General features: G+C 46.3%; 1 protein-coding gene across 2 annotated transcripts in view; it reads left to right on the top strand.

The window, feature by feature from the left end:
- Positions 1 to 13,725, top strand: part of Ctnnbl1 (catenin beta like 1) — a 145,953-nt gene that overhangs the window by 66,563 nt on the left and 65,665 nt on the right. Inside the window, exons 6-8 of one of the 2 annotated variants that reach the window (XM_050151068.1) lie at positions 2,636 to 2,729; positions 5,356 to 5,447; positions 13,451 to 13,523. In XM_050151068.1, coding sequence (XP_050007025.1) covers positions 2,636 to 2,729; positions 5,356 to 5,447; positions 13,451 to 13,523 — 259 coding nt within the window. Of the gene's footprint in view, positions 1 to 2,635; positions 2,730 to 5,355; positions 5,461 to 13,450; positions 13,524 to 13,725 lie in introns of both variants that reach the window. The other variant, XM_050151069.1, reaches the window with a different exon arrangement.

Genomic DNA, 13,725 nt, shown 5'->3' with positions numbered 1-13,725 from the left:
TCGAACTTTGTCAGAGCTAGACCTGCTGTTGGGGCACCTGCTAACAAGCAGAAATAACTGGACACTCATCAGGAAATGCCAGGCCTCAGACAGTCCTCATTTCCAAGCCAGGGTTGCTCTGGCTGCTACTTTAATTCCCAAGCAGGATTTGTTTTTAGTTTCAGATTTGGTCACAGGTCCAGAAAATTGAATGTAGGCCTGGGGCTGGAGGAAGTAGACAGAATGCTAATTTGCACTTCTTATTAGACGACTCCAGAGCCATGCATAATACAAATACTCTTCTAAGGAGTTTCTGAGCTAAATGTATTTTGACTGCTTTTGGCCCGCCTGCAATCAGATAAAATTGCATCTAACCCAGCTAAACATCGAGTTTCACACTTTGCAAGCTTAAAAAGTCTGCCTGTTAGAAGTTAGATTTCTGTAACAAGAAAAAAGACTTTCCTCCAGCCAGACACACACCATCCATATCCATTCGGCTCTAGGATCTAAGTGCGATGCTCACCGCCACCATCTCCCCCAGCTTCCAGACAGCAGAGATGGGAAGCATAACTAAGAGTCAAGGAAAGAGACAGATAATACAGATAAAGTGGCCATTGGCAGCAGGAGCCGGCTGCGATGCAGTCTGGAGGAGTGACAAGCCGCCTGCTGCCCAGCAGAGCTGTCATGTCCGCCACTTCAGGATTGGAGGAGATTATGCCAATCAGAGTGGGTTAGGAAAAAAAAAAACAAGTGTGACATGGTCTGTGCTCACCCCCCAGATGTTTCTGTTTCCTTCCCCTTGCACAAAATTTTTAGTTTATTAAAGGAAACACTTTATGTTCTTGTTGGCTATGAGACAAGAGCAAGATTGCAAGTCTCTTGACAGAACAGGGAAGGCATCTCTTTCTATGCTTGCAGCCCTCAGTCTGGCACCAGGTCTCCTCCAATGGGCTCCACTATGATTGGGTGTGCAGGTTTTCACCATGTCTACACATTGTCCCTGAGTCTCACACAGAAGGAACAAAGAGGCCTTACTTGGCATCTGTCCCTTTTGTCATTTCTACCATCCTAGGCTTTGTTGAACCAGGTCTGTAGAGAGCCAGCTTTCTTTTTAGGGGGTGGGGGCGTTTCGAGACAGCATTTCTCTGTGTAGCCCTGGCTGTCCTGGACCCCACTCAGTAGACCAGGCTGACCTCGCACTCACAGAGATCCACCCGCCTCTGCCTCCTGAGTGCTGGAATTAAAGGCATGCGCCACCACCGTCTTGCAAGTGCTAGCTTTCCACACAAAGGCTCAGAAAGTATTGGTGACATGTGTTCACTGCTTTTCTTTCTTTCTCTCTCCCTTTCTGTTCTCACCAAAGTAATAGAGTTGATCACTTCTGCTACCAAGCTTTGTGACTCTGGCCAGGCTGCCTAACCTCTCTGAACCTTTGTTGTGTCTCTGTGAGAGTTGTGAGCTGTATGCTAGGGTAGATGGAATACTGTCTGTAAGCCCATCATGGTGCACACAGTGCATCAATTTGTTTTGATGAGGTAAGGTTTCTCAGGCATCTGCTATGTGCACAGTTGTTCAAGACCTTGAAGTTTGCCAGGGTGCACGAGGTGAGGGGTTTGCTGTCAAAGAACTTGGCTTTTTCTTTGCCAGTGGGGTGACTAGTGGATGATTAGGCATGGATTGGGTATAGAGCTCAATGCAAATTTGCTCCTCATTTTGAGTCATTCCTTTAACCAAGAATAGCGCCCCACATTTTCCTGAGATTGCTACAGAATTCTTCTTTATCCTCATTTCCTACATAAGGCAAGCAAGGTATTGGGAAGGGGTATACTGTATATGGCAGGCATGACTTCCTGGATGTCTGATTACAACTGTCTTAGCTGAACAGTTGCTTTCCAAGAAGAGAGAAGTGGGTCAGTCCTTCCTTCATCCCTCCCTCCCTGCCCTGGCGTTACCCACTGGCAGTCACACAGGACCAGGTTGTGCAGGTGGTCATATAAGGAAGCCTGGCTCTGGCTGTCACTCCTGGCAGCTGTGCGCTATTGGTTGTATGATATAGCTACTCTGGATTTCCTTCCTGCTTCAAAAGGTGTGAATCAAGTAAGATACACAATAATTTATATGCTACATGTAGTCTGGACATAAGACACTTAGACATGTTATTGTTTTTTTTTTTAAGAGGGAACTAGAAATTCTTCAGAACTAATGATTTTTATAAAAGTTTAGCATGTAAAGTTAGAATGTTGGAGTTGAGCATGGAATTCTGAGGTCAGCCAGTTGTAAGTGGAACCCCTCCCACCCCACAGCTCCAGCGTCTAAAAGTATGCTTTTACACCCAAATGCCTCATGCACTGTTCGCGCCATGTGAGGCAGAGATTGGGGGAGGTGGAATGGGAGAATGAACATGAAAACCTTGTGTTTCACCAACTTTGTAACCTTTGAATTTTCCTTTGCCTCCTTCAACTCTGGTTTGGCCACCCTGTTAGGAATAACGGTTTTAGCACTTCCTTGCACAGAGTACCTCAGAGAGAGCGCTGCAGACTGCCGATTCTGCACTCAGTTTGTTCATTCCAATCGGAGCTGTGAACGGTGGAAACAGGAACGTGTGGGGACTGATTTGTGATGCAGCCTTCTCTTCCTTTGTTTCTTTGTTCTGCAGGTGGATGGGCAGGTGGTAGCACTCTTGGTGCAGAATCTGGAGCGCCTGGATGAGTCCGTGAGGGAGGAGGCTGATGGTGTCCACAACACCCTAGGTGAGAGGCAGGCATTTAAGCTAGGGCATGCTGTTTGCTTCCCTTTTCTATAAGCCAGTCAACAACCAAGTGTTTTTTGTTTTTCTCCCCTGTGCTCTAAAACTGCGTTTTCAGAAGTATGTGTGTGTTCATTTCATATAACTACAGCTTGGTTTGGCATATAGGCAATAAAAGCTGAAATCCACTAAGCAGGTACCCTTCCGAGAGAAAACATGCTGGCTCCTTAACTTTATTCCAAGATTTTACTGTGTTCTAATCACGTGTAGATGTATGTTGGGGAGCATTTGCATATCCTCATGGAGGCCAGAAAATCCTTCTTTGATCCCTTCTGCTGGAGTTATAAGTGGTTGTGAGCCGCCTGGTATGGGTGCTAGGAACCAAACCCAGATCTTCTGCAAGAGCAATATGAGTTCTTAATCACAGAACCATCTCTCCATCAAAGCCTTTACCTCCAAAAGTTAAGATGAAATCCTTGCGGGCCCTAGCCCTGCTCCAGGAAGCATAGGCTTTGATTTGTTGGTGATTTTGTATTGGCTTCTCCCACCTTCCTTCAGTGGAGCTGCAGTTCGGCAGGACTGTGGACATTGCAGGACAGGCATTAGGAGAGAGCTAATGTTTCCCTGTCTTCTTCAGCCACACTACTTTGTTAAATGAGTTGAAGTGCCGCCCCGTGTCCTGTTCACGTCAGTGGGTTCCTCTGCAGTCCCTTTCTTTCCCTTTTCCCTCAAATCTCTCCAGTTTCTCCTTTTGCAAAGTTGCCGAGCTGGTGGCCATTTAGAATTGTGCCTTTGAGCACGCTGCTTCCTCACTGGCCACCGTCGCGTAAAGCCAGCTGTGGCGTCTCTTCGAGCAGAGCTCCAGAAATGAAGGAGGCCGAGTGGAAGCAGGAATTTCGATGAGATTAGTTTCCCTCCTGGCTCCTCTGTGTTTACTGCAGATTTCCCTTGCAGTTCTAGACTCTTGAGTGTGGATTATTATAAAGAAGAGAGAAGATGGGCACCCAGGGAGTAAGCGAGGCGAACACAACAGCCTGTGGTTGGGGGCTGGCTGTAGTGTAGAGGCAGAGTTTGGCATTGCCATCTGTTAGCTTAATGCTGGATTTTGCAACATTGAAAGCTTATCAAAAGTCTTAGCTGGCTTAAAAGGCCCTGGTGTGATGGGCAAAGAATGGGTCTGGTTTCCACATAGGCATCCACCACAGTACTCATTCTCATCCCTGCCCCCTCCTCGGGTGCCCATTGTTTGTCAGGCATGGTCCTGGGAGCTAGGAAAGATCAGGATGAGTTAGACATGGCTAACGCAAGGCGGTCTGATGGGCAGGTCCATATCAGAGAGGAAAGAGTGCTGGTGACAAGAGCTGTAATTAGAGTCAGTGAAAAGCATCATGGGGGCTGGGAGGAAGGGCCTCAAATTGTTGCAAGGTAGCTGACTGGGGCTGACTAAGAAGTTAGGCACCTTTGCCAGTGGAGGAAGGGTGGAGCTGTCTTGGGTCAGGAGTATCTTTTGCTAAGTTGGAAAATGAGAGCAGGAAGTGGGGTTGTGGCCTTGGGACTGGAGGAGTAAGTAAGTCTGTCCAGAGTTTGGAAGACCCTGTGAACCATAGTAGGAAGTGTAACTTTGTTTCCTGTGGGCAACAGGAGGCCTTGGAGTATAAACAGAACAAGATAGAACGAATGAGTTGATTGAGACTGTTTCATCTCTTGGGTCTCTGTGCTCACTCAGTGAATGCCCCCTGTTCTTCACTTGCCCTTGAGGAGTCTGACTTAGTTGAAAGAGCAAGGGGATGAGAGTGGTTTCTTTAGCTCTTTCTCCTTCAGAATTCAGGCCCAGCATGTTCTGGGCCTTGTGCTTAGGGAACACAGAGCAGTAAGAGTGACCAGTTCATTCTAAGACAGGAAGCAAAGGGGCCCTGAGGGGAAGGAAAGCATTGGATGTGGTAAGGACAGCAGTAATTTTTAGATGCCCTTCTTCTTGATATCATATCATGTAATAGCTTTTCCCCCCTTGCCTCCTAATTTTTAATTTTCCCATTAAGTCACACTTTGACTATCGTAGAAGATAGCAGGACCAATTACTTGCTTCCAGGAACTTAGCAGCTACTCTGCCAGCATGGCCTTTCCCCTTTGCACACATTATTTTGTTCAATTAAGAAGATCATGCTCACCTCCCTGACAGTGTCCTGGTTTCCACATGATTCAGAGGGCAGGGGGGGGGGGGGGGAGAACTAGAATGGAGAAGTTAGAAAGGCAGAGACTGCCTTGCCCGGGGGGGGGGGGGGGGTCCTGCCGTGTCCGTGACTGGCTGCAGACCTCTGGGACTAAGTGGCCTTGCTAGGCCCCTCTCTACCCCTCCTCATGCTCTGCTCCAGATCTGCTCTATTAGCATAAAAACCTGCCCCTCATCCCTTCTGTGAATCCCATCATTTTCAGTTATGACTTTTACTTGTAACATAACTTGAAGAAAAAAAAAACATAGCAACTCCCTGGTTAATGTAAAAGTGACACAGCATCTGGCTGGGAGAAACGCAGGGAAGTGGGACGAAGAATAAAATGCCTGCTGCGGGAAGCAGGCCTGCCGCAGGTGGAAGCAGAGATGCCCTCCCCAGTGACTGGTGTCTCTCTTACAGCTATTGTGGAAAACATGGCAGAGTTCCGGCCGGAGATGTGCACAGAGGCTGCACAGCAGGGGCTCCTGCAGTGGCTGTTGAAGAGGCTGAAGGTAAGGAGGGGGTGTTACTGCCTGCCACTCACACGTCTGGGCTCTGGGTGTGACTGGGGCCAGGGTGGTGATGGAGCCTGGCAGCCCTTGGCCATATGGTCTAGTCTGGGAAGCTTCTGGTCCCCTTTTTGTTGCTTATCTTTCCCTTCCCCCCTTTTAAAAGATTTTTTTGAGTTCTGTTTCTTAAAACTATCTATTATATATATTCTTTCAGTAATTTTCTGTACAGTGACCTTAAAAGAATTATTTAATGTTTCCTTATGCAGATTGTTATTTCACTGAACTAATAATGACTAGTGTTCCACTGCACAAACCTACCAAAAGTTTTTTTTTTTTTTTTTTTTTTAAGATAGGGATTCATGGAGCCCAGGCTGGCCTGTAACTCAGCAGACTTTGAATTTCTAATCTTGCCTCTACTTTCCAAGTGCTGGGATTATAGGCCACCCTGCCCAATCTATGCAGTGGTGGGGATTGAGCCCAGGGCCTTGTGCATGCTCAGCAACATCCCAACAACTCAGCTGCATCCCATGCTTAGCTCTCAATTTTAATTTAAATACTTCCATCCCCAAGTTTTGCCTGTTGTAAGCAGTTTGCGGTGAGTATCACAGCCAAACACTATTCTGATGCACTTATCTTGGCTTATCTGCGTGATAAACCCCAGAAGTGAAGTGGTCAGGCCAAAGTTGTCACCTGTCAAGATTGTCCCACTGCTGTGATAAGGTTCCTTGCTGCTCTCTTACAACATCAGACATTATCAAACTTAAGGTTCTTTTTACACGTCTAAGTGAAAACTGATGCTATGATGTTTTAATTTCGATTTTAAAGTCAAAGAACGCGTATATTGGCTCTGGCTCTTTAGTAGCCATTCGCGGGCTGGGGTAGTAGTTCAGTGGGTAACGAGACTGGACACACCTTTAATGGGAGCACATGAGAGGTGCAGGCAAGGGATCAGAAGTTCAAAGTCATCTTCTACACAGCAAGTTGCAGGCCTATATGAACCTGCCTCAAAACAGTAATAATAGCTGTCCATGTACATTTTTTAGCTTCACATTTGTATCCTTTGTTCTCATGTCTGTTGGGTTCATTCTATTTCTTAGCATGGTGTCACCACCTTTTTTTTTTTTTTTTTTTTTAACAATTAGTGCTATCCCGTAGAATAAATGAGAAAAGGAGGGTAAAGCTATTAGCTTGAGGCAGCAGCTTATATGCTACTGTTGGTCCTCAGCTAGCAAGGTAAGAAGGAACACTTGAGGAGGAGTGATTGTTGAAGTGATCATGGCTTATCCAGAAAGTCTGGGTTGTGTCAGGTCAGGCTCCTTCTCCTTGTCTTGGCAGGGCTAAGGGGAAGGCTCTGCCCTGACAGTCTAGGTCTTCTCCAGCCTTACTCACAGAACCATTGGTTCCCATTAACCTGCAGTGTAGACCCACACACACCTATCAAAGGATACTAAGGCCAGCTGGTCCTATCAGTGGAGATAGGCACATTTGCCAGGAAGGGCCCAGTGCACTGAGCCCCCTGCAAGCCCTTTCTCCTCCCCCTTCAGCCTGTATCCAGCAGGCGGCTAATTCATGCACTGTCGTCTTTGCATTTCCCTTTGGACTTCTGAGTCCAGATGTTCTTTGGCTTCAAACTGCACTTAATCCTTGTACAGTTCCTTTCCCACCTGCTTCCTTAGTATTCAGTATGTGCTCCCCTCTTCTAAGCCTTTGAAACACTCGGGCAATGAGTGGTGGAGGAAAGAGAATCAAAACTGATGGGATGGGATGGGATGGATAACGGGACCCTGGGTTGCTGATGGAATTTATGGTCCCAAACTTAAAACACACAAAATAATCTAACAGTGTTTCTCTCTGTGAAGTCAGGACAAGTTTTTTCAGTTCCTTGGGACTTAATAATGAATTTAAGGATCATTCTTTAAAATTCCTCTGTCCTTTGAAGTGTGTTCAAACTTGCCATAATAACGTTCTCTCTCTTGTTCTCTCTCACTCTCTCTTTCTCTTTCTCTTTGTCTCTGTTCCTCTGTCTCTTTCTCTCTTGCTCATTCTTCCTTTTTCTGGAATTGGTTATATAGGAAGAGAAATTGAGACCTTTGGGTGTTTAGTCTGAACGCCATTTGCTGTTTTAGCAAGCTATTATTGAGTTTTGCCTTAGGGCATAGAAATTTGTATAATCCTCAGGACAGGAATAGCCTTGTTGCTATCTAAAACCATTTTCAAGGTTTCCGGTATTTAAACATTAAATTGCTATGTGGTTATTTCACTGGGAAGCAAGTCCCCTTAGAAAAGCCCTGTGCTGGGTGGAACATTTGGAATGCTCACAAAAGCAAGCCAAGCTGAAGGGTGAGGCCAGCAAGAAGCCATGAATTCTGAAGAGGCTTCATTCTGATTCCCCAGCCCAAGACATTGGTGCGTGTTGTGTTCTTCACCAGCGTCAGCCTTGGAGACAGCCCTAGCTGGCTATACCCGGAGCCTGCCTTCCCTTGGGAGCTTGTGGCTGCAGCCAGTGGTGCTTCACCTGCCTGGCCTGTTTTCTTTGGTGCTGTGAGGGGCCTGAAGACTGATGTGAGAGCGCCAGGGCCTTCAGCAGGTCACTAGTGCAGCTTTAAAAACCACATCCCCTGGACACAGCCCAGCTCTGCTGTCCTAGTTAGGTTACTGTTGCTGGGATGAAACACCATGACCAAAAGCAACTTGGGGAGGGAAGGGTTAATTTGGATTATACCTCCACGTTGTAGTCCATACTGAAGGAAGTCAGGTTAGGACTCAACAGCAGGAAACCTGGAGGCAGGAACTGATGCAGAGGCCATGGAGGAGTGTTGCTGACTGACTTGCTCTTCATGGCTTGTTCAGCCTGCTTTCTTAAAGAATCTGGACCACCAGTCCAGGGGTGGCACCACCTACAATGGGCTGGGCTCTCCCCATCAATCACCAATTCAGAAACCATCCTGCAGACTTACTTATAGCCTGGTCTTATGGAGGCTTTTTCTCACCTGAGGCTTTCTCCTCTCAATGACCACTTTGTTTCATTTTGACACAAACTAGCCAGCACATCCTCCATCTCAGGTTCCACTGTTAGTATTCTAAAAATGTCCCTTGTGTGATTTTAGTGTATGCTCTAGAAAGTGAAGCCTCTTTTCCATCCTTATCCTCCAGACTGCTGCAGTGGAAAAGCTGCTTCGTTTTCAGTGGCTGTCCATCGACCTGCCGTGATGCACACTCCTCTGCTTCAGAGGCCACCTTCCTGCCTGCTTAAGGCCGCTTCTGGCTTAGTCTGGCCTTTTCAGCCCTCAGTCTGAAGCGTTCCTCTTGTTACCTGTTGCATAGCTCCTTTGCTTATCCTTTGTACTAAAAATGTCAGTCTCTGTCTTGCTTATGTCCCTGTCTCTGCAGACACAGTACCTTTCTTCCTTTTGTATTTTTAACTATCCATAAACAGGGTGAGACAGCTTGAGTCCCTACTTTTTCATAGCCTGAGCCATTCTTAGACTTGAAAGGAAGTGTGTAAGCTGTATTGTGGATATGTAGCTAAAGGTCAAGACCTCCAGATACTAAGTCCCTTGCCCAAACCGACCCGGGTGGAGCTCCAGAAGTGTTCTCATGGCCTCCCGTGGCACTGCTCTGCCTCCAGCCCATCCACCATTCTGGTTTCTGAAAATTGGCCCCTAATGGATTTCTCCTGGTTAGCAGGTCTGGATTCCAGCATTCATCCACAATTGTGCCACACATGGTGGGACACATTTCTTCATCTGGAAAGTAAAAGTGATCTCGTCACCCGACTGACTTCCTTCCCTCAGATATCCTAACCTGGCTCTCTCTCCCATCTCCCTCAGTCTTTTCTTTTACAGTTCCTTACAGATTTTTAGATCCCCTCAGCTGTACTTAATCTTTAAAGCTAGGTTGATGGGAAAAATCTCAGAGCTTAAATTCTAGAATCCTTGTTGGAGTAAACCTTCCATTTTGGCTGATGACCCATATTTATTTAGGGATCCTTCAGTAATTCTCACTGAGGGACAGTGGTGGCAGGCATGTTAGATGCAGATTGTGCCACTTTGTGCTGGTAGCCTAGCAGCATGGTCCTTTTTTTCATGCACCAAATAGAACCTCTCTAATTTGTCCTAAGGAGGATGGGACCCATTGCAGAGAATGGTGTTAGGTGGATTAGCGAGTGAGCAGTGTCTATGGCAGGAGAGACATTGCATTGGTTTTTACACGGGCTCTGCAAGTGTTAGAATACCATGTACTATTGAAAATAACACCCAAACCAGAAGCTTTCTAAAGAGTGAAGTTAGGGTTCCCACTGAGTTTCCAGTAAATCAACACCCTAGGAACCATTGCCACATTCAGCACAAGCTGATCCATTCACAACTGGTCAAGTTAAGTGGCCAGCGTGGCTGGCTAACACAAGCTCCTCGGCCCCAGGTGACCGGAGGTTGCTTTGACAGTTGTAAGGGACTGGCAATGTGCCTGAACCCCACCCCAACCTGTGTTCAATCTCTGGCTGCGGGTGGTAGCATAATTGTTTTCTACTTTCCAAAAAAGCAGCAGCAACTCACAAGGAGAAGTTTGATTTTATTCAGGGCTTGTCCATGAGTACAAACCTATGCTTGACTCTGCACTTCCTCTGACCGCTGGAGGACTTAGGACCGCCAGGCTCCTCGATGGAGGAACTCTGCCCGCTCCAAGTCCCCCTGGTTTACTGTAATATTCAGGAGATGGTACCTGCCCAGTCGACTCTCCTGCTTCCTCATTCTGATGAAATATCTTATTATTTGGCAGTTTATATCGTGGAATCTCTGGCTGAGATTCAAACAGAAGTTGTTTCCTTGGTTCGTTTTATCTTTGGCTAGTCTCTCTCCTTCCACCTGCCCAGCTTCCCGTTTCATTACTGCCATCATCTCTGCCTTTTCCCCAGCTGGGAAATGTATTAACTGCCCAGCACATGGAGAGAGCCCCGTGAAAGAGGGTTGGGCGGGAGAGCCTGTAAGCTGGGCCTGGGTCTCTCCAAAGAAGCCTCCTCTTGCCAAGTTGCCTCAGACTGCTTCCACATTGAAGCTCAGGGCTGGGAGCACTCATGTCTAAACATTTTGGTTTCTTGATTAGATCTCTCCTTTGTGCCAATTTCTCAGTAAGAAAGCTTCTGTTTTAAGGAAAAGGTGATAGAATTCTGGTTTGGGTTGTGTTTTTAAACTTTGGGTGAACTGGAGATTCCTTATGGTGGCAGGGAGCAGGAGCTGGAGTTCTCCTGAACAACTGGAGTAGAGCGCGCAGTCCTGGGCGCTTGTTAGGGTGCTCATTCGGCGCAGATCATTTAATGCAGCCACCTCGGAAGGAAGACATGGCCATGTGGGAGACCTTGGGTTAGAGAGCAGAGTCATTGCGCGAGAGCCTGTCATGGTGGTAATTAGAGCTGAGACACTAACGCACACATTCTGAGTCCAGGCCAGGAGCCGCAGTCCACACTGCCTCAGGTGATTTCCTGCTACCCTGTGTGGTTAGCACAGTAACTCTGCAGAGAAGGTTTTTTTTTTTTTTTTAAAGAATGTATTACATGTTTGCTTATTTATTTATGTGCACGTGCACACCACAGTCTACATGTAGAGGTCATGAGACAACTTGCTGGAGTCCTTTCTCTCCTTCCACTTTTTGGGTCCAGGGATCAAAATCAGGTTGTCAGACTTCGTGGCAAGTACCCCTAACTGCTATCCCAGGAATATTGTTTTAATTTCCATTTTACAGGTGGAGAAACAGACGAAGAACTTTACTTGGGTCATAGACCTTGTTACTGGTTCTTGGTGTTCTTGTTGTCTCAGTAATTTTGTTTTTACCATGATGGTTTATTAGGTAGTTAGATACCGAGGGCTTATTGTGTATCCATATCCTAGCAATTCAATAGCTATTTGAAGGGAAAACACTCATACATCAGGAAAAGCATCATAGATTTCATCTTAAGTGCTCCAGTCACTACTAATGGAATGTTTCCTCCTCATTACTCTTCACTGATTTTCATATAGCGACTACCAAACCTAGCTTCACAAAGATAGGATGTCATAGCTGGGCAGTGATGGCGCACACCTTTAATCCCAGCACTTGAGAAGCAGAGGCAGGCAGATCTCTGTGAGTTCGAGGCCAGCCTGGTCTACAGAGTGAGTTCCAGGACAGGCTCCAGAGCTGCACAGAGAAACCATGTCTGAAAACAAAACAAAAGGTTGATGTCATTACAAGAAAGGAGCCTTGAGCTGGAGTGCGCAGAGCCCCGCAGCTGCCAGGTGTCACCCGCTTTTCTATGAAAAATCTCAACATAGTCTGCGGGGAATTCAATCCCTCAGCTCAATTTGGAAACGCCAGACTTTGTGGCACATAGGTAGTGGCAAGTTCTGTAAGCTCTGTTATGGAGAGCAGGGATCACCTCTGTTGCCTGTGGTGCTTACTTTATCTCACATATAGCAGGGCCCAGTAATTGTTCTTGAGCGGAAGAGAAAGACTCCCTCTTAACCTCGAGGCAGAAGTTTATAAAATACACTAAAGGACAAGAGGCATGGAAGCCCAGAAAGACCATTGATGTGGTGGCCTGGTCATTGGCCTTCCTTCATTTAAGGGTGCCTTGTTTCAGAATACTCCAGCTTTTGAAAAGCTACATGTAAGTGACGCTATTAAAATTATTTAAAAGCTAATTGCAACACTGGAGGCTTAAGTCATTTGAGTAAAAGATTTTATTTTTTTTTTAAAGAAGCCTTGATTTGTACAGAGATGGCCACTGCTTGACTTTCCAGTGTTTTGAGATTATAAAACCATCTTTCTTCAGGGTAGACATACCATGAACTGGACTTAAGCTCTGACTGTTACACAGATTTCTTAAAATAAGGCCTCCAGCTTGCCAGGGGCATGCTGTACAGCCAGCATGTTTACGACCTTGCACTTACGGCTCTTTTAACCCGAGATGGGTCAGATGCAGCCGCCCCCCTGAAACCCTGTGGGGTGCACTTTGGCTTGATGAGGAAGACGTGCACAGAAAACTGAAATGGCTCTGGCTATTGCTTGATTAGACGCCGCCGCTCTTCTTCCTTAAGTACAAAATCAACGTTCAAACAACCTGTGAACGGCGAGAGTGATGGAGTGCTAGCTTCAGTGTGAGCACGTGCCCTGCCCTCCGCAGCCACAGAGATTATTTGTCCTGTCAAAACATTGACTGCAAAGCAGAGGTTGTGCTGACTAAAGTCATTGTCTGTGTGCCTGCCTCTCAAGGAGCTGGCTCCCACAAATAACTCCAGTGAGCCTTGCGCCATTAACCAAGGGTGCCATAGATGGCGCCATGTTGAAGTCTTGCAGCTGAAGTAAGTAGACAGCCATGAAAGATGGTATCTGCAGTGGACATGTCCCCTCTGAGTCTTCAAGCTGCAGAGCACATAGCAGGGGAAGAATTGTGGGTAGTAATTTAGGTATTAAAATATTAACACATTTTTGCATATTTAATGCGGTTTCCTTTTTAAATAGTAGGCAGATTATGGCCTACAAGCAGATAGGTTTATGGTTTCGAATTAAATTTTAAACATTAAAAAAATTCCAAAAGGAGCTACTTCGTTATAAATATTTTTAGCTAATCTGAACAAGAACTTGCTTTCTTCTCAACCTCTCTGATCATGTATCAGCTAGTTTACAGCCTCATTTTGTGGTTATAACTTTTAAATTGGAATTTCATGTGTCTTAATCTTAAAAGTTCAAAACTTTCTCTTATTTGCCTTGGGCACACACAGTCTCTGGACTTAAAATATGGGCAACAAGGGAGGCTCCATGGAGGAGGGTACATTTAACATGCTGTGTAGGGCTACTGTGACCATCCTCCAAATACTATGGAATACCTGCGTCTTCTAGTCTCTGAGAGCAGCAAGGTGATGTTCTCCCTTAACCAGCCTTTCCTTTAACTTTCTCATCTCTAATGGACGAACAGTTTGCCTTAGAAAGGGAGCAAGATGCCTCAATGGCTTTCTTATTCCTGTTTGCTACAGGCCAAGATGCCCTTCGATGCCAACAAGCTGTACTGCAGTGAAGTGCTGGCCATCCTGCTCCAGGACAATGATGGTGAGCTCCCTCCTATAGAGCCAGGGCCCGGCTGGGATCCACGCTAGGATCCTCCTAGCTGGTGAACTTGGCCTTCGGCATCACCTGGATTCTCCACTTGCTCTCTGTGCAGCTTTTGTGCTTTGTCAAGCTGTATTGATTTTGTTGGCTGATGGATCAGTGGTGACGGCTTTAAAATCTGACAGTTGCCTTCATTTTTTTT

The sequence above is a fragment of the Alexandromys fortis genome, unplaced genomic scaffold (assembly GCF_014885135.2).
Source record: "Alexandromys fortis isolate MF-2015 unplaced genomic scaffold, M_Fortis_MF-2015_v1.1 scaffold_27, whole genome shotgun sequence".
NCBI lineage: Eukaryota > Metazoa > Chordata > Mammalia > Rodentia > Cricetidae > Alexandromys > Alexandromys fortis.
The sequence above is the reverse complement of the archived record's forward strand: the minus strand, read 5'-3'. Positions and strand labels throughout refer to the sequence as shown.